The following is a 24,178-nucleotide window of genomic DNA, read 5'->3' as shown; positions in this document are numbered from 1 at the left end:
GAGAATGTGGAATTACTCATTTTGGAAGGGAGAACAAAAAAAAATCATTTACATGGAGAAAAACTGCAGAAAGCTGCAACACAAATGGACTTGGGAGGAATTTGTGCACAAAACACAGAAAGCTAGCACATAGGGAGAGCAGGTAAACAGGAAGCAGAATGGAATATTGGCCCTTATTTCAAGAGGGTTGGAGTATAAGAATACGGAAGTCTTACTGAAACTTGACAAGGTGCTGGTGAGACCACATCTAGAGTACTATGACCAGTTTTACTTCCTTATTAATGGAAAGATCTAATTTCACTGGAGGCAGTTCAGAGAAAGTTCACGAAGATGACCCCTCGTGTGGAGGGATGGTTTTATGAGCAAAGGTTAAACAGGGTGGCATAGCGGTTAGCGCCATTGCCGCATAGCAACAAGAATCCAGGTTTGATTCCAACCTCGGGCGACTGTGTGCAGTTTGCACATTGTCCGCATGTTTGCGTGGGTTTCTTCTGGGTGCTCCCACAGTCCAAAGATATGCAGGTTAGGTGGATTAGCTAGGCAAAATTGCCCATAGTGTTCAAAGGATGTCTAGATTAGGTGGGTTAAGGAGGGATGGGTCTGGGTGGGATGCTCTGAGGGTTGGTGTGGACTTCTTGGGTAAGGAACCTGTTTCCACACTGTAGGGATTCTAAGTTCTAAGTCAGGTTGGGACAGTACTTACTCAAGCTTCAAAGAATGAGAAGTGATCTCATTGAAACATATTGGATTCTTAAGGGGTTTGACAGGGTACATGCTGAGAGGATGTTTCTCCTCATGGGAGAGTCTAGGACCAGATGGCTTAGTCTTAGAATAAATGGGCAGCAATTTAAGACTGAGATGAGGAGAAATTTCTTCTCTCAAAGAGTTATGAGATTTTGGAACTCCTCACCACAGGCAGCTGTGGGGGCAGAGATTTTCTGTGTATTTAAAGCTGAGACAGGTAAATTCTTGATTAGTCTGGAATCACAGGCTATGGGGAAATTGCAGAAAAGTGACAGTGAGGAATATTGGATCAGCTACGATCCTATTGAATGGCAGAGCAGGCTTGAGGGGCTGAATGGTTAGATTGTTTGCTTGCAAAGGACAAAAAAGAAATAGGAGCAGAATTGGGTAATTCAGTCAACTGGATTTGTTCTGCCATTCGATCATGGCTGAGGTGTTTCAATACCAGTCGTGCACCTACCTTAGAGGATGATAAGGCCTCCCTCAGAACAATAATGATCCTATGACTCTGACAAAGTGCATTGCACTAAGACCTCAGAATCTGTCAATGCAGCCAGACACCACTACTTCTCATTTATCATCCTGACCTGAAAATATAACATCATTTCCTTCACTTTTGCTGGGTCAAATACTGAGAAATTCCATCCCTGAGGGCGTTTGTGGATCAACACACAGCACATAGATTGCAGCAGTTTAACAAGGCAGCTGACCCCCACCAGGAACAGGAAATAAGCAATAAGTAAAAGCAAATTATCGCAGATGCTAGAAATCTGAAGTAAAAATGGTCAGTCCAGAATCAACATTTGTGAAGAGAGAAACAGAGTTAATGTTTCAAGCCCAACATGGCTGTGCTTCAGAATGTCACTAAGCCCCACTTCTGGGAAAGAGCTTTGATATTGTGAGCACAGGTTCAATTTCCAAGTCTAGACACTCACGTGATGAGATGGGCATTGTCATTGTGCATTCGAGGCAACAGATCGTTCCTTCTCCAATTGAGGAATCTGTTCATGTTATCCTTAGCACTCCTGTCGATCGTGATCTTGTTGGCAGTCCACACCTCCACACCAATCAGAGCAACCCGAATGTTAAACGGTCTATAATACTGGAGAGAAGAGCAATGTTAGAGAACCCAGGAGTGAAATGGTCTAACACTGATTAGAACAAGTTGGATGTGAGGTGACAGATCCAGGTTGAAGGTACACCTTGCAAAGGAAAACTGGAAACCTGAAATTTATAGATGTAGCATTAGTAGAGGACGCAAGGTGATTTCAAAGGAATTTAAATTGGTTAAGTGAATGGGCGAAGATCATGCAAATAGAATATAATGGGAGAAAGTGTGAAATTGTCCATTTTGGCAGAAAGAGTAAAAAAGCTTATTACTAAATGGTGAGAAGTTGCAGCACTCTGAGATGCAGAGAGATCTGGGTGTTCCAGTGCAAAAGTCACAGAACGTTAGGTTGTGGGTACAGCACGTAATCAGGAAAGCTCATAGAATGTTATATTTCCTGGCAAAGGGGAATCCAATGTGAGGGGTGATGCCTCAGTTGTACCCTCAATATCTTTAGAACAGTGAGACAATGTTCAGACTTTCACCTGTATCTACTGAGGACTGGACAATGATCCTCAGAGCACTTGTTATTTTCTCACAGGCAACCTTTAGTAGCTTGAGATGCAATTCGTCCGGTCTAGTCATTTATCCATCTTCAAGGAGGTCAGTCCACCAGAATCTGCCTTCACTTTTATTCATTTCCTAATATTTTACAACGTTCCTCTTTGACTAGAAAGTCTGCTTCCATCCACTTTTTGGTGTTCACTCATCAGATAGCAGCATCACTGGCTGGGCCAACATTTATTGCCTGTCCATAGTTTCCCTTGAGAATGTAGAGCTGAGCTGCCTTCTTAAACCGTTGCAGTTCATGTGCTGCACGTAGACCTACAAAGCCCTCAGGTAGGGAATTCCATGATTCTGACTCAGTGACAGTGAAGAAATTGGCAATATATTTCCAAGTCAGGATAGTGACTGGTTTGGAGGGGAACTTGGAGATGGTGATGTTCCTATGTATCTGCTGTCCTTGTCCTTTGAGATGGAAGTGGACGTGAGATCTGTGGTAAATTTCTGCAGTATATCTTGCAGATAGTATACACTGCTGCTACTGTGCATCAGCGATGGAGGGAGTGAATGTTTGTGGATGTAGTGTCAATCAAGTAGGCTGCTTTGTTCTGGATGGTCAGAGATCATGGAATTATAGAATCCCTACAGTGCAGAAGCAGGCCCTTCAGCCCAACAAGTCCACTTGTTGGAGCTGGAGTTGATGAGTAGGAGTCTGACATAGCTGTCCTTGTTATCCAGATATTATAGGGATGAGTGTAGGGCCAGGAAAATGGCATCCATTGTGAACCTGTTGTGTTGGCAGGCAAATTGCAGAGGATTGACGCAGGCTGGGGGGCTACAGTTGATGTGGGCCATTACTAGCTTCTTGAAGCACTTCGTGGTACCATTCAAGAGGATGGAGAAACAGAAACATAGTTGTAATCAGGTATAGTCTAGTCAGGGGAACAGACACTGTTCTCTGTGGCCGTGTTCAAGAGTCCCAAATGCTGTATTGCCTGCCTATTATGATAGCTGCTCTCAAATGTTCCCCACTGAAACTTCGATCACCCCAGCAGGCTGATTCCTCAACACTAGGCCTATTGCAGCTCCTTCACCAGTTGGACTGTCTACACATTTTTTCATGAAACTCTCCTGGATGCACCAACAAAGTGTGCCCATTTAAACCATTGGGACTAAAGGAATCCCACATAATATTGGGGAAGTTGAAATCACCCTCAACAACAGCCCTGTTGTTTTTATATCTTTCAATCATCTGGATACATATCTGTTACCCTACCTCCCACTGACTGTTGGGAAGCCTATCATATCACCCCATCACAGTGACTGCAGCTTCCTTATCCCTGAGTCCTACCCATTTGGCCTGACTGGATGAGCCCTCCAAGATGACATCACTTAGTACTGCTGTGACATTCTCCTTAATCAATGCAACTCCCTCAAACCATTTTACATCCTGCTGTATCTCATCCAAAACATCTAAACCCTGGAACACTGAGCTGCCAGTCTGTCCTTCCTTTAACCAAGTTTCTGTAATGGTTACAATAGCATAATCCCATGTACTAATCTTGGCTCTAAGGTCCCCTACCTTACCTGTTATACTCCTTATATTACAATAAATAAACTCCAGACTGTCAGTCCCATTGTGTTCATTAACCTGGCCCTGTCTGTTCTTCCCATTAGATCCACTTGACATAACCTCTACCTTCTCCTCAATCACTACACTTGCTGACCTCCTGCTCTGGTTCCTGCTTCCCCAGTCACACTTATACAGACTTCTTTCCTCAATCTGAATTAACCACACAATAAGTAACAGCAAACTCCATGATGCAGCCCTTGGCTCCAAACTTTCACCTACCCCTGCCAATATCCCTCTCTCTGTGACCCCCACAATGTGAGCGAACAAAACATAAAACACAGATGAGCATAGCGGGACAGGAGATCTATATCACAATGAATTCAAAGTATGGTCTCCTTGCTGTCAATCTCCTGCCAAGACATTGGGAACAAAAGGCAGTTTACAGTTGTGTCTGCAAAGAGTGAGAGTGGAGGAAGAGGGAGTGCAGTTGTGGACAGTGCGGATGGATGTTGCAGGTTACAGAAGAACACAGATAAGCTGCAGAGCTGGGCTGAGAGGTGGCAAATGGAGTTTCATGCGGAAAAGTGTGAGGTGATTCACTTTGGAAGGAGTAACAGGAATACAGAGTACTGGGCTAATGGTAAGATTCTTGGTAGTGTGGATCAGCAGGGAGATCTCGGTGTCCACGTACATAAATCCCTGAAAGTTGCCACCCAGGTTGACAGGGTTGTTAAGAAGGCGTACGGTATGTTAGGTTTTATTAGTAGAGGGATTGGATTTCGGAGTCATGAGGTCATGTTGCAGTTGTACAAAACTCTGGTGCGGCTGCACTTGGAATATTGCGTACAGTTTTAGTCATCCCCTTACAGGAAGGACGTGGAAGCATTGGAAAAGGTGCAGAGGAGATTTACCAGGATGTTGCCTGGTATGGAGGGAAGGTCTTATGAGGAAAGGCTGAGGGACTTCACGGTGTTTTCATTAGAGAGAAGAAGGTTAAGAGGAGACTTAATAGAGACATACTAGATGATCAGAGGATTAAATAGGGTGGACAGTGAGAGCCTTTTTCTTCGGATGGTGATGGCTAGCACAAGGAGACATAGCTTTAAATTGATGTCAGATGTCAGAGGTAGGTTCTTTACTCAGAGACTAGTAAGGGCTTGGAATGCCCTGCCTGCCAATGTAGTTAGATCAGCCACATTAGGGGCATTTAAGCGGTCCTCGGATAGGCATACGAATGATGATGGGATTGTGTGGGGGGATGGGCTTAGATTAGTTCACAGGTCGGCGCAACACCAAGGTCTGAAGGGCCTGTACTGCGCTGAAATGTTCTATGTTCTATGAATTATAGTATGGCAGTATCTGAATAACGTACCCGTAATTAGACCTGAGAGAGTTATCCAGGTTCTGAATGTGGACATTGTCATTGTACAAGATCACTGTTATATAGAGGTTGAAAACCAGAGGGATGTGTAAACTTGAGGATGAGGTTTTCCTAGTTTTCTGTGAAGCTGAGTGTCAGGGAGTGGGTCATTCTAATATGAGAGATTTGAAGTGTTGTGAGTTTCCAGAAGACTGGATTTCCTGTCAGTTTGATCCTGAGCCAGCTGGGAGCACAGGGAGCCTGAAACAGAGAAACAGATGAGAAAGGTGAACCACTTATCTGTGTAAACATGGTCGCTACACTCACCAGGTCGACTGTATTGGCAATGTCTATCATTCTCTGCACCACGGCATCTCTGTCACTACCCAGGTTCTGATACTGAGAGGAAACAGAATGTTTAGTGATAAATCAGTGAATAAAAGTATAAAACTACTCAGATTGCCCATAATTTTCTACATTTCTGTCCACAATGATACCATTCCAGTGGACTGGAAGTTATTATTTGTTAAATCACTGGTCAAGAAAGGAGATAGAATTGCGAACACCAAGGCAATTAGCTAGCCATCTGTGATCAGAAAAATGCCAGAATCTGTGCCTAATGATGTCACAGAATCACAGAAGGATCCTGGCACAGAAGGAGGTTATTCAACACAATGAGCCTTCTCTTCAAATGAACATCATAACCTTTTTGCCAGTCTCCTGTTTTCTCCTACTGTTCTCCTATTTATTCCTTTTACAGCAGTTTCCTGTTTAACATCCAACAATTAGCTTTGACATGTCCATTTGGTATTACAATGGAATCTGGTGAATCTTCTTCCATCACTTTTTCATTCTAGCCTTTCTTCTTCATAACTTGATGCTCTTCTGTTTGTTCCTAAAATCTAACCCCTCTCCCAGGCATGTCCATCTCATTTCTTCTAATTCCTGATGGATACCCCTCTGAGCATCTGCGCAGCTATATGAAGTATCACATGAATCTGCTGATTCCCTCAGACTTGATATTTGTTGCTCTGCTAAATAATATTTTATGTCTTCTGAATTCTCCTATGGTTAAACATCCCAAAAATTCTTTTCTTGAACTTAACTGACATGAAGGGAAGGAGATGGCCCAGTAGTATTATTGCTCGACTGTTAATCCAGAGATCCAGATAATGTTCTGGGGACCTGGGTTAGGGTTAGAGTAAGAATCTAATGTTGACCATGAATCCATTGTTGATTGGTGGAAAAACCCATCTGGTTCACTAATGCCCTTCAGATAAGGAAATCTGCAACCTTCACCTAGTCTGTTGGACATGTGACTCCAGACCTACAGCAAGTTGTTTGACTCTGAAATGGCCTTACAAGCCACTTAGTTGTACCAATCACTATAAAGTCTCAAAGAAATGAAACTGGACAGATCACCTGGCATTGCCCAAGACACCGGAAAAGACAACGGCAGAAACAGCCCCATTGATCCTGCAAAGTCATGTTCATGAAATCATTCCTTACAGAGAATGTTGCAGACACCACCATCACCTCCCTGGATTTGTCCTGTCCCACTGGCAGGACAGACCCAGCAGAGGTGGCAGCACAGTGGGATACAGTCCAGAGGGAGTTGCTGTGGGAGTCCCAAACATTGACTCCGGACGCCATGAAGTCTTATGGCTTCAAGTTAAGCATGGGCAAGGAAACGTCCTGCTAATTTCTACATACTGCCATCCCTCGGATGATGAATCAGTACTCCTTCATGTTGAAAGCACATAGATGAAGCATTAAGAATGGCAAGAGCACCAAAATTACTGTGCGTGGGAGATTTCAATGTCCACCACCATCAGTGGCTCAGCAGCAGTGCGACAGATCAAGTTGGTTGGTTCCGAAAGGATAGAGTTGCTAGACTGTGTCTCTGACAGGTGGTGAGGGAACTAACAAGAGGGAAAAACATCTTTAACAAATCTGCCAGCTGCAGCTGCATGTGTCCATGACAGTGAGAGCGAACACTGCACAGTCCTTGTGAAGAACAAAGTCCCGTGTTCACATTGAGAATAAATTCCATTGTGTTGTGTGGCACTATCACCGTGCTATCTGGGACAGACTTCACATAGAACTAGCAACACAAGATTGGGCATCCATGAGGTACTGTGGACCATCAACAGCAGCAGAATTGTACTCCAGCACAATCTGTGAACTCACGCCCCAGCATATCCCCCACTCAACCATTATCATCAAGCCAAGGGATAAATCCTGGTTCAATGGAGAGTTCAGGAGGGCATGCCAGAACAGCACCAGGCATACCTGAAGATGAAGTGAAGCTAACAAACACGACTACTAGAACCTCAACCTGAGCTACAAATCTTCTCAAAACTCGCTACGACTACTAAAAGGCCAAAAAACGTGAACAGCAAGAGAAAGACACAGCCAAGCAAACTCACAACAAACGGATCGGATTTAAGTTCTGAAGTAATGCCAAATCCAGCTGTGAATGGTGGTGGACCAGCCAATCTTCAGCCAGAAGTGCCAAATGGAAGATCCATCTCAGAATCCTTCTGTGGTCCCCACCATTACAGATACCAATCTTCAGCCAATTTAATTCAGTCCACATGAAATCAAGAAACAGTATCAAGAAACTGATACTACAAAGGCTACAGTCTCTGAGAACATTTGAAGAACAAAAACAAAGAAAATTGCAGCATAGGTACAGGTCCGTTGGCCCTCCAAGCCTGCGCTGATCCAGATCCTCTATCTAAACCTGTCGCCTGTTTTCCAAGGATCTGTATCCCTCTGCTACCTGCCTATTCATATATCTATCCAGATACATCTTAAATGACGCTATCATGCCTGCCTCGACCACCTCCACTGGCAACGTGTTCCAGGCACCCAACACCCTCTGCATAAAGAATTTTTCACGCATATCTCCCTTAAACATTTCCCCTCTCACCTTGAACTCATGACCTGAGTTATTGAGTCCCCCGCTGTGGAAAAAAGCTTCTTGCTATCCACCCTGTCTATACCCCTCATGATTTTGTAGACATCAATCAGGTCAACGCTCAACCTCTGTCTTTCTAATGTAAATAATCCTAATCTACTCAACCTCTCTTCACACCTGGTGCCATCCATACCAGGCAACATCCTGGTGAACCACGTCTGCACCGTCTCCAAAGCATCCACTTCGTTTTGGTAATGCGGTGACCAGAACTGTTATGCAGTATTCCAAATGTGGTGGAACCAAAGTCCTGTACAACTGTAACATGGCCTGCCAACTCTTGTAGCCAATACAGGTCCGATGAACGAAGGCAAGCCGTATGCCTTCTTGACCACTTGATCGACCTATGTTGCCATTTTCAGGGAGCAATGGACCTGAACACCCAGATCTCTCCATGCATCAACCTTCCCCAGGGCTTTTCCATTTACTGCATAGATCACTCTTGAATTGGATCATCCAAAATGCATCACCTCGCATTTGCCTGGATTGAACTCCAATTGCCATTTCTCCACCCAATTCTCCAATCTATATTCTGCTGCATTCTCCGAAAGTACCCTTCATTATCTACTACTCCACCAATCTTAGTGTCATCTGCAAATTTGAAAATCAGACCATCTATACCTTCCTCAAGATCATTTACATATATCACAAACAACAGTGGTCCCAACATGGATCCCTGTGGAACACCACTGGTCACAGTTCTCCATTCTGAGAAACTCCCTTCCACTACAACTCTCTGTCTCCTGTTGCCCAGCCAGTTCTCTATCCATCGAGTTTGTACACCCTGGACCCCATGCAGCTTCACTTTCTCCATCAGCCTGCCATGGGGAACCTTATCAAATGTCTTACTGAAGCCTATGTATATGACATGTACTCTGGCAATAGTACAGAAGACTTGCCCTCCAGAATTTGTTGATCTCCTAGCCAAGCTGCTCCAGTGCAGTTACAGCACTGGCATCTGTCTGACAATGTGGAAAATTACCCAAGTATCTCCTGTACATAAAAAGCAGGGCAAATCGAACCTGGCCAATTACCACCCCATCAGTCTACTCTCGATCATGAGTAAAGTGATGGAAGATGTCATCAACAGTACGATCAAGCAGCACCAGCTCAGAAATAACTGGCTCAGTGATGCCCAGTTTGGGGTCCGCCAGGGCCTCTCAGCTCCCGACCTCATTACAGCCTTGGTTCAAACATGGATAAAAGAATTGAATTCCAGAGGTTAAGTGAGAGTGACAGCTCTTAACCTCAAGATAACATTGGACTGAGTATGGCATCACGAAGCCCTAGCAAAACTGGAATCAATAGGTATCAGGGGCAAGCTCTTCAGTGGTTGGAGTCACTCCTGGCTCATAAAAACATAGAACATAGAATAATACAGTGCAGAACAGGCCCTTCGGCCCTCGATGTTGTGCCGACCTGTGAACTAATCTAAGCACATCCCCCTACACTATCCCATCATTATCCATATATTTATCCAAGGACTGTTTAAATGCCCCTAATGTGGCTGAGTTAACTACATTGGCAGGCAGGGCGTTCCACACCCTTACCACTCTCTGAGTAAAGAACCTGCCTCTGACATCTGTCTTAAATCTATCACCCCTCAATTTGTAGCTATACCCCCTTGTACAAGCTGAAGTCATCATCCTCGGAAAAACACTCTTACTGTCCACCCTATCTAATCCTCTGGTCATCTTGTATGTCTCTATTAAATCCCCTCTTAGCCTCCTTCTCTCCAATGAGAACAGACCCAAGTCCCTCAGCCTTTCTTCATAAGGCCTGCGCTCCAGACCAGGCAACATCCTGGTAAATCTCCTCTGCACCTTTTCCAATGCTTCCACATCCTTCCTGTAATGGGGTGACCAGAACTGCACGCAATATTCCAAATGAGGCCGCACTAGCTTTTTGGACAGTTGCAACATGACATCACGGCTCTGGAACTCAATCTCTCTCCCAATAAAACCTAACACACCATAAGCCTTCTTAACAGCACTATCAACATGGTTGTGGTTATTGGAGATCAGTCATCTCAGCTCAAGGAGACATCTGCAGGAATTCCTCAGGATAATGTCCTAGGCCCAACCATCTTCAACTCCTTCATCAATGACCTTTCCTCCATCATAAGGTCAGAAGTTTACCGATGATTGCTCAATATTCAGCACTGCTCATGGCTTCTCAGATACTGTGGAGGCACTGGCCTAGTGGTATTATCACTGGATTGTTAAGTCAGAGATCTGGATAATGTTCTAGGGAACCAGTTTCAAATTCCACCATGACAGATGGTTGAATTTCAATTCAATATATATCTGGAATTAAGAATCTAATGATGAGGATGAGTCAATTGCAAATTGACAGGAAAAACATAACTGGTTCATTAATGTCCTTTAGGGAAGGAAAGTTCCTTCCTTACCTGGCCTGGCCTATGACTCCAGATCCACAAGTGGTTGACTCTGAACAGCCCTCTCCATAATTCCAGATGGGCAATAAATGGGCTGCCTAGCTAGTGACATTTTCATCCCGTTCATGAATATAAAATAAGCAGCCTGTGTCAAAATGCAACAAGATCAAGACAATATATCGGCTTGGGCTGACAAGTGGCAAGTAGCCTTTCTGACGAAGGGTCACATGACTTGAAACGTTAACTCTGTTTTCTCCTCCATAGATGCTACCAGACCTGGTGACCTCTTCCAGCAAATTTGTTTTGGTGGCAAGTAGCAGTTGTGCCACACAAATGCCAACTTATGACAATTGCCAAGAAGAGACAATCTTAGCACAACCCCTTGACATTCAATGCTGCTACCAATGCTGAATCACCCGCTATCAACATCCTCGGTTACCAATGATCAGAAACTCAACTGGGCTCACCACACAAACGCAGGGCCGATACAGTATCTATAAGGCACAAATCAGGAGCGCGATGGAATACTCCCCACTTGCCTGGATGGGTGCAGCTCCAAGAACACTCAAGAAGCTTGACACCATCCAGGACAAAGCAGCCTGTTTGATTTGCACAACATCCACAAACATCCACTCCCCCCACCACTGATACTCAGTAGCAGCAATGTGCACTGTCAAAAAAATGCACTGCAGAAATTCGCCAAAGATCCTCAGACAGCACCTTCCAAACCCACGCCCACTTCCATCTAGAAGGACAAGGGGAGCAGGCATATGTAAAGACCACCACCTCCAAGCTCCCCTCCAAGCCACTCACCTTTCTGACTTGGAAATTTATAGAATATAGAACATAACAACACAGAACAGGCCTTTCGGCCCTCGATGTTGTGCCGGCCTGTCATACAAATCTGAAGCCCATCTAACCTACACTATTCCATGTACGTCCATATGCTTATCCAATGATGACTTAAATGTACCTAAAGTTGGCGAATCTACTACCGTTGCAGGCAAAGCATTCTCTCCAAGTAACGAAACCACCTCTGACATTTGTCCTGTATCTTTCACACCTCAATTTAAAGCTATGCCCCCTCGTGCTCGCCGTCATCATCCTAGGAAAAAGCCTCTCCAGATCCACCCTACCTAACCCTCTGATTATTTTATATGTTTCAATTAAGTCACCTCTCAACCTTCTTCTCTCTAATGAAATCAGCCTCAAGTCCCTCAGCCTTTCCTCGTAAGACCTTCCCTCCATACCAGGCAACATCCTGGTAAATCTCCTCTACACCCTTTCCAAAGCTTTCACATCCTTCTTATAATGCGGTGACCAGAACTGTACACAATACTCCAAGTGCGGCTGCACCAGAGTTTTGTACAGCTTCACCATAACCTCTTGGTTCCGGAATTCGATCCCCCTATTAATAAAAGCTAAAACACTGTATGCCTTCTTAACAGCCCTGTCAACCTGGGTGACAACTTTCAAGGATCTGTGTACATGGACACCGAGATCTCTCTGCTCATCTACACTACCAAGAATCTTACCATTATCACCATTCCTTCACTGTTTCTGGTCAAATCCCTAGAATTTTCTCCCTAAGGCAGTTCACCGCTACCTTCTAAAGGGCCACTAGGAATAGGCAATAAATGCTGGCCCAGCCAGTGAAGCCCACATTCCACAAAACAAATAAAAAAATACTGACCCCATTTTTTTCACCGTTTAGGTTTATCAAGATTTTGAATAGCTTCCTATCCATATCTTCTACTTCCAAAAACACCCTCTGAGCAATCTTGAAAATCCACACAATAAACTTCACCAGCTCTGAGTCATTCATCTCAGGAAGAGCCAGCATGGACTTATTTTCAATCAATTCAGCTCACGTCTTCTTTTTGTCAGAACTTGTTCAGGTTCGTCAGATCCTGTCCGGGCGATGACTGAGGTGAAGCCGGGCTGAGTCCTGGTACCATCTCTTGGGCTGGAGTAGGACAGGGAATAGGTCTTTGAGGGAGGCTGTAGTCAGGTGGAACCTTATGCCAGAGTTATTCAGCTTGTCAGGACTAACTGGCACTGTACTTCTCAGATCAATGAAATTTACTCATCGCACTGTGTCAGGACTGGGATTGTGTTGCTCTGATCAACACAGTTTACTGATCACACTGTGTCAGGACTGGCTGGGACTGTGCTCCACTGATCAAAGTAACTGAAAGTCATCACAGCGGAATTCTGGGTGACATCACCAGTCATCATGTCTGACTGATCTGATGTTTGTTTCAGCTAGTCGGAGAGAACCTGATGTCAAGGTCTGGTTAAACCCGACACACTACATTGCTGATTCACAAGCCCTCTCCTCTCTGTACACAAAAAGAGACTCTGTGAGGAAGATCACTGGCAAGGCGAGGTGAAGGTGTACAAGGAGCAGCCATTAAGAGAGTGGGCCAGTGTGAGAATGGATGTGCTGAGGCCTTTGCTCGAGAAGTTGCGATGTGAGGCTGAGCAGGGGTGCAGGTAAGAGATTTTTAACTTTACTTTCTTCCTGTCTATTAATTTCACTGGTGGCTGCATCTGTGAGAAGCGCAGCAGGCTACATCTCCTGTGTTTTGAGCGGGAGCTGGAGCTGGAGCTGGTTGCATTCAGGATCATCTGGGATGCAGAAAACATCATTGATAAGAGCTATAGTGTAGTGGTCACTCCTAATGTGCAGGCTGCAGGTAGCTGGGTGACCGCCAGAAGAGGCGAGGGGGGAAGGCAGATCATGCAGCGTTCCTCTGTGGCCACTTCCCTCACTAATAAGTATACTGCTTTGGATACTGTTGGTGGAGTGACTTTTCAGGGCCAGTGAAGGAAGGGAACATTTTTAGGGTTTTTTTTTTTGTCCTGCAGCACGGAGGGAGGCCCTTGGTTTAAACTGGTCCATGCTGACTATGGTGCCCACTCAGCTAGTTCCAACTGCCCACATTTGGTCCACATCCCTTTAAACACATCCCATCAATGTGCCTATCCAAATGATTTTTAAATGTTCCAAATGTACCTGCCTCAACCACTTTCTCCAGCAGCCTAATCCATATATGCACCACTGTCTGCGTGAACAGCTTGTTCCTCTGGTCCTAAATCTTTACCCCCTTACCTTCAACCTATGCCTTCTAGTTTTCAATTCTCCATCCCTGGGAAAAAGACTATATGCATTTATCCTATTTATGCACCTCATTTACACACCTCAATAAGGTTGACTCCTATTCTCCTGCGTTCCAAGGAATAAAGCCCTTTCCCGGACAACCTCTCTCTATAACACAGGTCTACTAGTTTTGGCAACATGCTTGTAAATCTTCTTTGCACACTTTCCAGTTTAACAATGTCTTTTCTAGAAAAGAGTGGCCAAAACTGTACACAATAACCCCAAGTGCAGGCTCACCAAACACTTATACAACTACAACATAACATCCCAGCTCCTATACTCAATGCCTTGACTGATGAAGGCCAGCATAATAAATGCCTTCTTCTACTGAATAAATCCTACCTTGGTTTGACTTTCCAAAGTGCAATACATCCCACATCTGTCTTGAATTGCATTTGCCAATCCTTGCCCACTTCCTCATCTGATCAAGATCCCTCTGTACTTTTTGATAACCTTCCTCGCTATCAAAAATACCTTCTGATTTTATACCATCCACAAACTTACTAATCATGCCTTGTACATTCACATCCTGATCATTGATATAAATAACAAACAACAAAGGTCTCAGCACTGACCTCTGTAGCGCAGCACTAGTCACAGGCCTGCAGTCTGAGAAATAGCCTTCAACCATCACCCTCTGCTTCCTCCAATTAGCTAGCTCTCCTTGGGTCTCATGCGACCTAACCTTCATGACCTTGTCAAAGGCTTTACTAAAGTCCATACAGATAACATCCACTGCCCTACACTCATCTATGCTCGTGGTTACCCTTCGAAAACTCTAAAAGATTTGTCAGACATGATTTCCCACGTACAAATCCATGCTGACTATCCCCAGTTAGACCATGACTCTCCAAACATTTGGCGGCATTGGCCTAGAGGTATTATCGCTGGACTGTTAATCCAGAGACCCAGATAATGATCTGTGGACCGGGGTTCAAATCCTGCCAAGGTTTAATGGTAGAATGTGAATTCAATAACTATTTGGAATTCAGACTCTAATGATGACTGTGAATCCATTGTCGATTGCCAAAAAGGAAACTGCCATGCTTACCTGGTCTGGCCAAATGTGACTTCAGGCCCACAGCAATGTGGTTGAGTCTTAACTGCTCTCCGGGTAAATAGGGATGGGCAATAAATGCTGCCTGGCCACCAAAGCTGGCATTCCATGAATGAATAACAAAAGTGTTGGTTGATCCTGTACCCCGGTATCCTCCCTGATAACTTGCCCTCTATTGATATCAGCCTCTCTGGCCTGGAGTTCCCTGGTTTTTCTTTGCTACCTTTCTTAAACAATGGAACAAAATTAGCCACCGTCCAGTCTTCCAGAACTTCACTAGTGGCTAAAGATGAAGCCTCTGCAATTTCTTCTGTAGCCTCCCACAACATTCAAGGATGGACATGATCAGGCTTGGGGGATTTATGCACCTTAATGTGCTTTAAGGCTACAAACACCTCTTCCCTGGTCTTATAAAGGAGGCCTAAAACATCCTCATTTCTTTCCCTTATTTCCTTAGCATCCATGATTCTCTCCTCAGTAAACACTAAGGAGAAATATTCATGAAAAAATCTCCCCTACCCCCTGTGGCTCCACTCATAGATGGCCATGCCGAATTTTGAGGGGCCTATTTTCTCCCTAGCCACTCTTTTACTCTTAATATAGCTACATAACCTCTTAGGATTATCTTCATATCCATTTCATGCCCTCTTTTTGCCCTTCTGATTTCCCTCTTAAGTGTGTTCCAACACATCATATAATCAGCTTGGGACTTAAACACAATGTATGCCTTCTTCTTTTCCTGACCAGAGCCTCAATATCTCTCATCAGTCATGGATCCGAAAACCTGCCAGCTCTTCCCTTCAGAGATAATAGGAACTGCAGATGCTGGAGAATCCGAGATAACAAGGTGTGGAGCTGGATGAACACAGCAGGCCAAGCAGCATCTTAGGAGCACAAAAGCTGACGTTTCATGCCTAGACCCTTCATCAGAAATAGGGGATGGGAATAGGGTTGTGAAATAATTAGGGAGAGAGGAGGATGTGGAAGGGAGACGGATAGAGGAGAAGATAGGTGGTGAGGAGACAGACAAGTTAAAGAGGCGGGGATGGAGCCAGTAAGGGTGAATGTAGGTGGGGAGGTAGGGAGGATATAGGTCAGTCCGGGGAGGACGGACAGGTCAAGGGGGGCAGGATGAGGTTAGTAGGTAGGAAATGGAAGTGCAGCTTGAGGTGGGAGGCAGGGATAGGTGAGAGGAATAACAGCTTAGGGAGGCGGGGACGAGCTGGACTGGTTTTGGGATGAGGTAGGGGGAGGGGAGATTTTGAAGCTTGTGAAATCCACATTGATGCCATTGGGCTGCAGGGTTCCCAAACGGAATATGAGTTGCTGTTCCTGCAACCTTCGGGTGGCATCATTGTGGCACTGCAGGAGGCCCAGGATGGACATGTCATCTGAGGAATGTGAGGGTGAGTTGAAATGGTTCGCGACTGGGTGGTGCAGTTGTTTATTGCAAACCGAGCATAGGTGTTCTGCAAAGTGGTCCCCAAGCCTCCGCTTGGTTTCCCCAATGTAGAGGAGGCCACAACGGGTACAACGGATGCAGTATACCACATTGGCAGATGTGCAGGTGAACCTCTGCTTGATGTGGAAAGTCTTCTTGTGGCCTGGGATGAGGGTGAGGGAGGAGGCGTGGGGGCAGGTATAGCACTTCCTGCGGTTGTAGGGAAAAGTGCCGGGTGAGGCGGGGCTGGAGGAGAATGTGGAGCGGACAAGAGAGTCACGGAGAGAGTGTTCCCTCTGGAAAGCAGACAAGGGTGGGGATGGAAAAATGTCTTTGGTGGTGGGGTCAGATTGCAGATGGCGGAAGTGTCGGAGGATGACGTGTTGGATCCAGGGGTTGGTGGGGTGGTATGTGAGGATGAGGGGGATTACCTTTTGGTTGTTATTACGGGGACGGGGTGTGAGGGATGAGTTGCGGGAGACATGGCCGAGGGCGTGCTCAACCACTGCCAGGGGTGCAGTTGTGGACTTTGAAAAACCAGGACATCTGAGATATACGGTAGTGGAATGCCTCATCCTGGGAGCAGATGTGGCAGAGGCGAAGGAATTGGGTATAGGGGATGGCATTTTTGCAGGAGGGTGGGTGGGAGGAGGTGTATTCAACGTAGCTGTGAGAGTCGGTGGGCTTGGAATGGATATTGGTTTCTTGGTGGTTGCACGAGATGGAAACAGAGAGGTCCAGGAAGGTGAGGGAGGTGTTACAGATGGTCCGGGCGAACTTGAGGTTGGGGTGGAAGGTGTTGGTGAAGCGGATGAACTGTTCAAGCTCCTCGTGAGAGCACGAGGTGGTGCCAATGGTCATGGATGTAACGGAGGAAGAGGTGTGGTTTAAGTACAGTGTAGGTACGGAAGAGGGACTGTTCCACGTAACCTACAAAGAGGCAGGCATACCTTGCGCCCATGCAGGTACCCATGGCCACTCCATTTGTTTGTAGGAAGTGGGAGAATCGAAAGAGAAGTTATTGAGTGTGAGGATGGGTTCGGCTAGGCGGATGAGGGTGTCAGTGGAGGGAGACTGGTCAGGCCTGTGGGACAGGAAGACGCAGAGGGCCTTTAGGCCATCTGCATGGGGATGTCCATAGTAAAATTGAGGTGTTGGGGACTGGGGAATTGGAAGTTCTGGAGGAAGTGGAGGGCGTTGGTGGTTTCACAGATGTAGGTAGGAAGTTCCTGGGCCGGTGGGAGAAAATGGAGTCCAGATAGGTGGAGATGAGTTTGGTGGGGCAGGAGCAGGCGGAGACAATGGGTCGACCAGGGCAGGGATGTTTGTGAATTTTGGGAAGGAGATAGAAGCAGGTGGTGTGGTGTTGGGGAACAATGAGGTTGGAGGCTGTGGGTGGGAGGTCACCTGAGGTGATGAGGTTGTGGATGGTTTGGGAGATGATGGTTTGGTGCTCGGGTGTGGGGTCATGATCCAGGGGGCAGTAGGAGGAGGTGTCGGAGACTTGACATCTAGCCTCAGAGATGTAGAGGTCAGTGCGCCATACTACAACTGTGCCTCCCTTGTCTGCGGGTTTGATGCTGAGGCTGGGATTGGAGCAGTGGGAGTGGAGGGCTGCAGGGGAGAGGTTGAAGTGGGTAAGAGGGGTGGAGAGGTTGAGGCGATTGATGCCTCGACGGCAGTTGGAGATGAAGAGTTCGAGGCGGGCGGAAGCTTTGGGGTGGTGTCCAGGAGCAGGGCTTGTGTTGGAGGCGGGAGAAGGGGTCAGTAGAAGAAGAGTTAGGCTCCCAGTCAGAGAAGTAAGCGTGGAGGTGGAGGCGGCGGAAAAACTGCTCAATGTCCAAATGTGACCGGTATTCGTTGATGTGTGGGTGGAGAAGGACAAAGGTGAGCCTTTGATGTTCGTCCTCAGTAAGGGGAAGGTCTGGCAGGGTTCAGTGTTGCTGTGTCTTCTGCAGCTGCTGGCTGTGGAGGCTGTGGGCAAAGTGATGTCGATCGTGCACTGCTGCATCCCTTGTTGAGTCTTCTCCATTTCAAGTAATCCACTCTTTCTAAATGCTTAAGAGTATTAGTATCCCAATTTATGTTGGAGAAGTTGAAATCTCCGAATTACTCAATTGAGCTTTTGAAAGTAAGCCAATTGATAGAAGTGGTGGAATTTCTCAACTCTCTGTCTTCCCTCCAACACTCTTTAGAGTTTGAAATGTCGAAGTCCTCAGCCCCACCGAACTGCAGCTCATTATTGTGTGAACCTTTGCACAGACTGTGTCAGTTCCTCATATTTGATATGTTCAATGAACAAACTGACCTCTTCTCTATCTGCCACCAGCACCAGCTCGATAAACTTTGTCTCTGACAATACATCCCTTTTCACCTGCAGAAAGACAAAATCTCAGTCAGTTTGAGATGATCTCACACAGTCGGCAAGCCCCAGGGCCCTCACACCCTGTTTAGTGAAGTGGAGGTACTTTACCCTGTCCCTGTGTAATCAGCCTTGGAGATTCATCCTCAGCACAGAAGGGCGGCCATTTATTCCTCCTTGTTTCTCAGTGTATCCCCTTGAATGTGCTCTCTGACTCTCACTGACCTCTCTCCAATCCCCACTTTATCACTTCCTCACTGGCACTGTTTTCCATGATGCTGCCTGAATGTAAAGGGTAATGGTTAGATTCTCTCTCGTTGGAGAGTGATATGGATCCTGTAAGTGAAGACAGCTTTAGTCTGGAAAGGCAAAATGTGTCAGTGTTGGTGCAAGCTTGGAGGGCTACAGGGCCTGTTCCTGTGCTGCATTGTTCTATCCAGCACTGATAAACTTGAGGATTCACTCAGTGGGCATCATGCAGAAGACCAGTCAGTCAATTGTGGCTGTGCTAGCTCATTCCTTTGAGTATTCCTTAATTTTCTGAGAATAATACTCTTCAGATAAAGATTCAATTCCCAATTCAAAGGCTTCCATTGAATATGCTTCCACCATTCTGTCCAGACACAAAGATTTCAGATGCTGTTTGTTGCCTTAGTCACCTTGATATCACTTGCCTTTCATAGAAGATAGAACATTCCAGCACAGTACAGGCCTTTTGGCCCTCGATATTGCGCCGACCTGTCATACAAATCTGAAGCCCATCTAACCTATACTATTCCATGTACGTCCATATGCTTATCCAATGACGACATAAATGTACTTAAAGTTGGCGAATCTACTGCCGTTGCAGGCAAAGCGTTCCAAATCCTTACTACTCTCTGAGTAAAGAAACTACCTCTGACATCTGTCCTATATCTTTCACCCCTCAATTTAAAGCTATGGCCCCTCATGCTTGCCGTCACCATCCTAGGAAAAAGGCTCTCCCTATCCACCCTATCTAACCCTCTGATTATTTTATATGTCTCAATTAAGTCACCTCTCAACCTTCTTCTTTCTAACGAAAACAGCCTCAATTCCCTCAGCCTTTCCTCGTAAGAGCTTCCCTCTATACCAGGCAACATCCTAGTAAATCTCCTCTGCACCCTTTCCAAAGTTTCCACATCCTTCTTATAATGTGGTGACCAGAACTGTACGCAATACTCCAAGTGCGGCCGCACCAGAGTCTTGTACAGCTGCAGCATAACCTCTTGGTTCTGGAACTCGATCTGTCTATTAATAAAAGCTAAAACACTGTATGCCTTCTTAACAACCCTGTCAACCTGCGTGGCAACTTTCAAGGATCTGTGTACATGGACACCGAGATCTCTCTGCTCATCTACACTACCAAGAATCTTACCATTAGCCCAGCACTTTACATTCCAGTTACTCCTACCAAAATGCATCACCTCACACTTGTCCACATTAAACTCCATTTGCCACCTCTCAGCCCAGCTCTGCAGCTTATCTATGTCTCTCTGTAACCTACAACATCCTTCGTCACTATCCAAAACTCCACCAACCTTAGTGTCATCTGCAAATTTACGTCCTTCTACGTCCTCATCCAAATCATTTATGAAAATGACGAACAGCTGGAACTGTTTTTCTATCCGTTCAGACTCCTTGTCATTTTCTGCCTCCGTTAACTCGTCTCTCAATGTTCTATTTTCCCAGGAGAACTTCTAATCTACTCATGGACTAAAGTTACTAAACTCTGGGACCACTACATCTTTCTCCTCTCTGTGTTGCCCTCACATCAATCTTATTTGCCAATGACATTTTTTGGCCCCTTTCTGCACTTTGCATTTTTTTTTAAGCAACCCACTCCCTCAGCTCTCTGTACTCTTGAAAAGCCTCCCATGTACCTGTCAAATGCTTCCTTTTTTTTCTTGATCAAACTCTTGATGTCTCCGACTTCCCAGGTTTCCTGGAATTGCTAAATTAAAACCAAAAGGACTGCAGATACTGTAAATCAGGAACAAAAACAAAGTTGCTAGAAAAGCTCAGCAGGTCTGGCAGCATCTGTGAAGGATAAAACAGGGTTAACATTTCAGATCCGGTGACCCTTCCTCAGAACTGACGGTGGCTGGGGAAACGTCAGTTTATATGCTGAAAATAGGGAGGTGGGTGGGGTAGGGAATAAACAATAGGAGAGAACCCAAAGAGAGAGAAAGACAGTTGGACAGACAAAGAAGTTGCTAACGATCAGGCTGGGAGGGTAAGTAGTTGTTAATGGGGGCTGTTAGAGGCTAACAAAAGCGGGTGTGTAATGGCAGGTTTTGTGGTAACAAGGCCTGGTGTGTTGGGTAGGGGGCTGGAACATGGGAGAGTTTAGGCACAAAAACCATTGAACTCAATATTGAGTCTGGAGGGCTGTAGGGCCCCCAAGCGGAAAATGAGGTTACAAAGTGTGGAGTTGGATGAACACAGCAGGCCAAGTAACATCTTAGGAGCACAAAATGAGGTGTTGTTCCTGCAGCTTGCATTGAGCTTCACTGGAACACTGCAACAAGCCAGAGACAGAGATGTTGGCCAGGGTATGTATTTGTTGTGTATGTACTTGTACTCCCAGGTCCCTCTGTTCCACAACACTCCTCAGGACATTACCATGTCCTGTATAAGCCCTTGGTTTGATTTTCCAAAGTGCAACACCTCACACTTATCTGTATTGAATTGCACTTGCCAATCCTCAGCTAACTTCATCTTTTTGATAACCCTTCTCGTTATCAATGACACCCCCTAATTTTCTATCATCTGCAAATACTCTCTTCCACCCTCTTCCCACCGGCAGAAGATACAAACATTTGAAAACACTTACCAACAGATTTAAGAACACTTTCTTCCCTGTTGTTATCGGACTTATGAGTGGACTCTCATATCTCAGAGTTGATCTTCCTCTGCACCTTCTCTGAAGTTGCAACACTATATTTTGCATTCTGTTCTATTACTCTGATGTAAAGATTTGTCCTGATATAACGTAATACAATACTTTTCACCGTACTTCAGTTCAGGCGATAAGAATAAATCAAATCAAATCAAAATTAAATATCAATGGGTGGTAGTTAGATTGTCTCTTATTAGAAATGGTCATTGCCTGGCATTGGTGTGGGCATGGGTTTAATGTGAGAGGGGAAAGATTTAAAAGGGACCCGAGGGGTAACATGTTCACACAAAGGGTGCTGTGTGTATGGAATGAGCTACCAGAGGAAGTGGTGGAGGTGGGTACAATTACAACATTTAAAAGGCTTCTGCATAGGCACATGAATGGAAAGGATTTAGAGGGATATGGGCCAAATGTTGCAAATGGAACTAAGTCAGATTGTGATATCTGGTTAGAATGGATGAGTTGGGCCAAACAGTCTGTTTCCGTGCTGCATAACTCTATGACTGTAAGATCTGCAAGTAGCTGCTCCCAGTCTAAGTTTACCAAATCCTGTCTAATGATATTGAAATCAGCCTTCCCCAGAGAGTTAACTTCTGCATTATCCTTGCCCCTTTCCAGACTGACTTTGAAACTTACAGAGTTATGGTCAGTATCCTCAAAATGAACACCCACTGACACTTCAACCACTTCACTGACTTCATTCCCTTTGGGATTAATTCCAGCATTAACCCATTCTCTATCTACATACTGGCATTTAAAACCTCTCCCAGATGCACTTAAAAAATTCCAGCCTGTCTAATCCTTTCACAGTAATGTGGCCCCAATTAATATTAATAAAGTTGAAATAACTAACAACTATAACCCTATTCCTCTCACACCGCTCTGTGATTTGCTGACATCTCCCTCGAATTGTTGGGACGCCTATTACAGTGTTCTGTAAAGCAGAAATTATCAAACTTCATTCTGAGGGACATGGGGGAGATGGTATGAAAAGTTTCTGAAGACGGGTCCCGACCCAAAACGTCAAGCTTTCCTGCTTGGCCTGCTGTGTTCATCCGGCCTCACATTGTGTTATCTCAGATTCTCCAACATCGGCAGTTCCTACTATCTGTTCTAAACGAGGGCCTTGGCCTAAAATGTAACAGAAATCCTACTTCTCATCAAATTAAAAAGGGGAGGCCAAGCCAGGCCTCAGCAACACCTGGAGAGCAGCCAGCAATGACCAATGTCCAGGATCTTTTCAAACTTCTCTACTGACTTCAGTAAAGCCTTTGATAAGGTTCCACATGGTAGGCTATTGGAGAAAATACAGAGGCACGGGATTGAGGGAGATTTAGCAGTTTGGATTAGAAACTGGCTTTCTGTAAGAAGGCAATGAGTGGTGGTTGATGGAAAATATTCAGCCTGGAGTCAGGTCGCTAGTGGTGTGCCTCAAGGATCTGTTTTGGGATCACTACTGTTTGTCATTTTTATAAATGACTTGGACACAGGCATAGGTGGATGGGTGAGTACGTTTGCAGATGACACTAAAGTCGGTGGAGTGGTGGACAGTGTGGAAGAATGTTGCAGGTTGCAGGGTGACTTGGATAAACTGCAGAATTGGTGGCAAATGGAGTTTAATACCGATAAATGTGAGGTGATTCACATTGGGAAGTATAATAGCAAGGCAGAATACCAGGTCAATGGAAAGATTCTTGGTAGAGTGGATGTGCAGAGGGATCTTGGTGTCCATGTACATAGATCACTGTAAGTTGCCACCCAGGTTGATAGTGCTGTTAAGAAGGCATATGGTGTGTTAGGTTTTATTGGTAGAGGGATTCAGTTCCGGAGCCGTGATGTCATGCTGCAACTGTATAAAACGCTAGTGTGGCCTCACTTGGAATATTGCGCGCAGTTCTGGTCACCCCATTACAAGAAGGATGTGGAAGCATTGGAAAAGGTGCAAAGGAGATTTACTAGGATGTTGCCTGGTCTAGAGTGCAGGCCCTATGAAGAAAGGTTGAGGAACTTGGGTCTGATCTCATTAGAGAGAAGGAGGCGAAGAGGGGATTTAATAGAGACATACAAGATGATTAGAGGATTAGATAGGGTGGACAGTGAGAGTGTTTTTCCGAGGATGATGACTTCAGCTTGTACAAGGGGGCATAGCTACAAATTAAGGGGTGATAGATTTAAGACAGATGTCAGAGGCAGGTTCTTTACTCAGAGAGTGGTAAGGGCGTGGAATGCCCTGCCTGCCAATGTAGTTAACTCAGCCACATTAGGGGCATTTAAACAGTCCTTAAATAAGCATATGGATAATGATGGGATAGTGTTGGGGGAAGGTCTTAGATTAGTTTACAGGTCGGCACAACATTGAGGGTCGAAGGGCCTGTTCTGTGCTGTATTGTTCTATGTTCTATGTTCTGTGTTCATCACCAATGCGTCAAGCAAGAATGAACAAACAGCTGTAATGTTACAGCTTACAGATCCCACACAGATAGAAAATAGGGTCAATGTAACACAGCCAAATGGACACCATCATGGCAAGTTAATAAAGTGTGAAGCTGGATGAACACAGCAGGCCAA

General features: G+C 45.3%; 1 protein-coding gene across 1 annotated transcript in view; it reads right to left on the bottom strand.

Annotated features, from left to right (window-relative positions):
* Nucleotides 1–24,178, bottom strand: part of LOC132209536 (disintegrin and metalloproteinase domain-containing protein 12-like) — a 197,082-nt gene that overhangs the window by 102,941 nt on the left and 69,963 nt on the right. Inside the window, exons 7-9 of the mRNA XM_059645219.1 lie at nucleotides 18,637–18,702; nucleotides 5,617–5,688; nucleotides 1,680–1,846 (exon numbers count right to left, since the gene is read on the bottom strand). Of these exons, the coding sequence (XP_059501202.1) occupies nucleotides 1,680–1,846; nucleotides 5,617–5,688; nucleotides 18,637–18,702 (305 nt within the window). The remainder of the gene's footprint in view (nucleotides 1–1,679; nucleotides 1,847–5,616; nucleotides 5,689–18,636; nucleotides 18,703–24,178) is intronic.

The sequence above is a fragment of the Stegostoma tigrinum genome, chromosome 1, assembly GCF_030684315.1.
Source record: "Stegostoma tigrinum isolate sSteTig4 chromosome 1, sSteTig4.hap1, whole genome shotgun sequence".
Classification (NCBI taxonomy): Eukaryota; Metazoa; Chordata; class Chondrichthyes; order Orectolobiformes; family Stegostomatidae; genus Stegostoma; species Stegostoma tigrinum.
The sequence above is the reverse complement of the archived record's forward strand: the minus strand, read 5'-3'. Positions and strand labels throughout refer to the sequence as shown.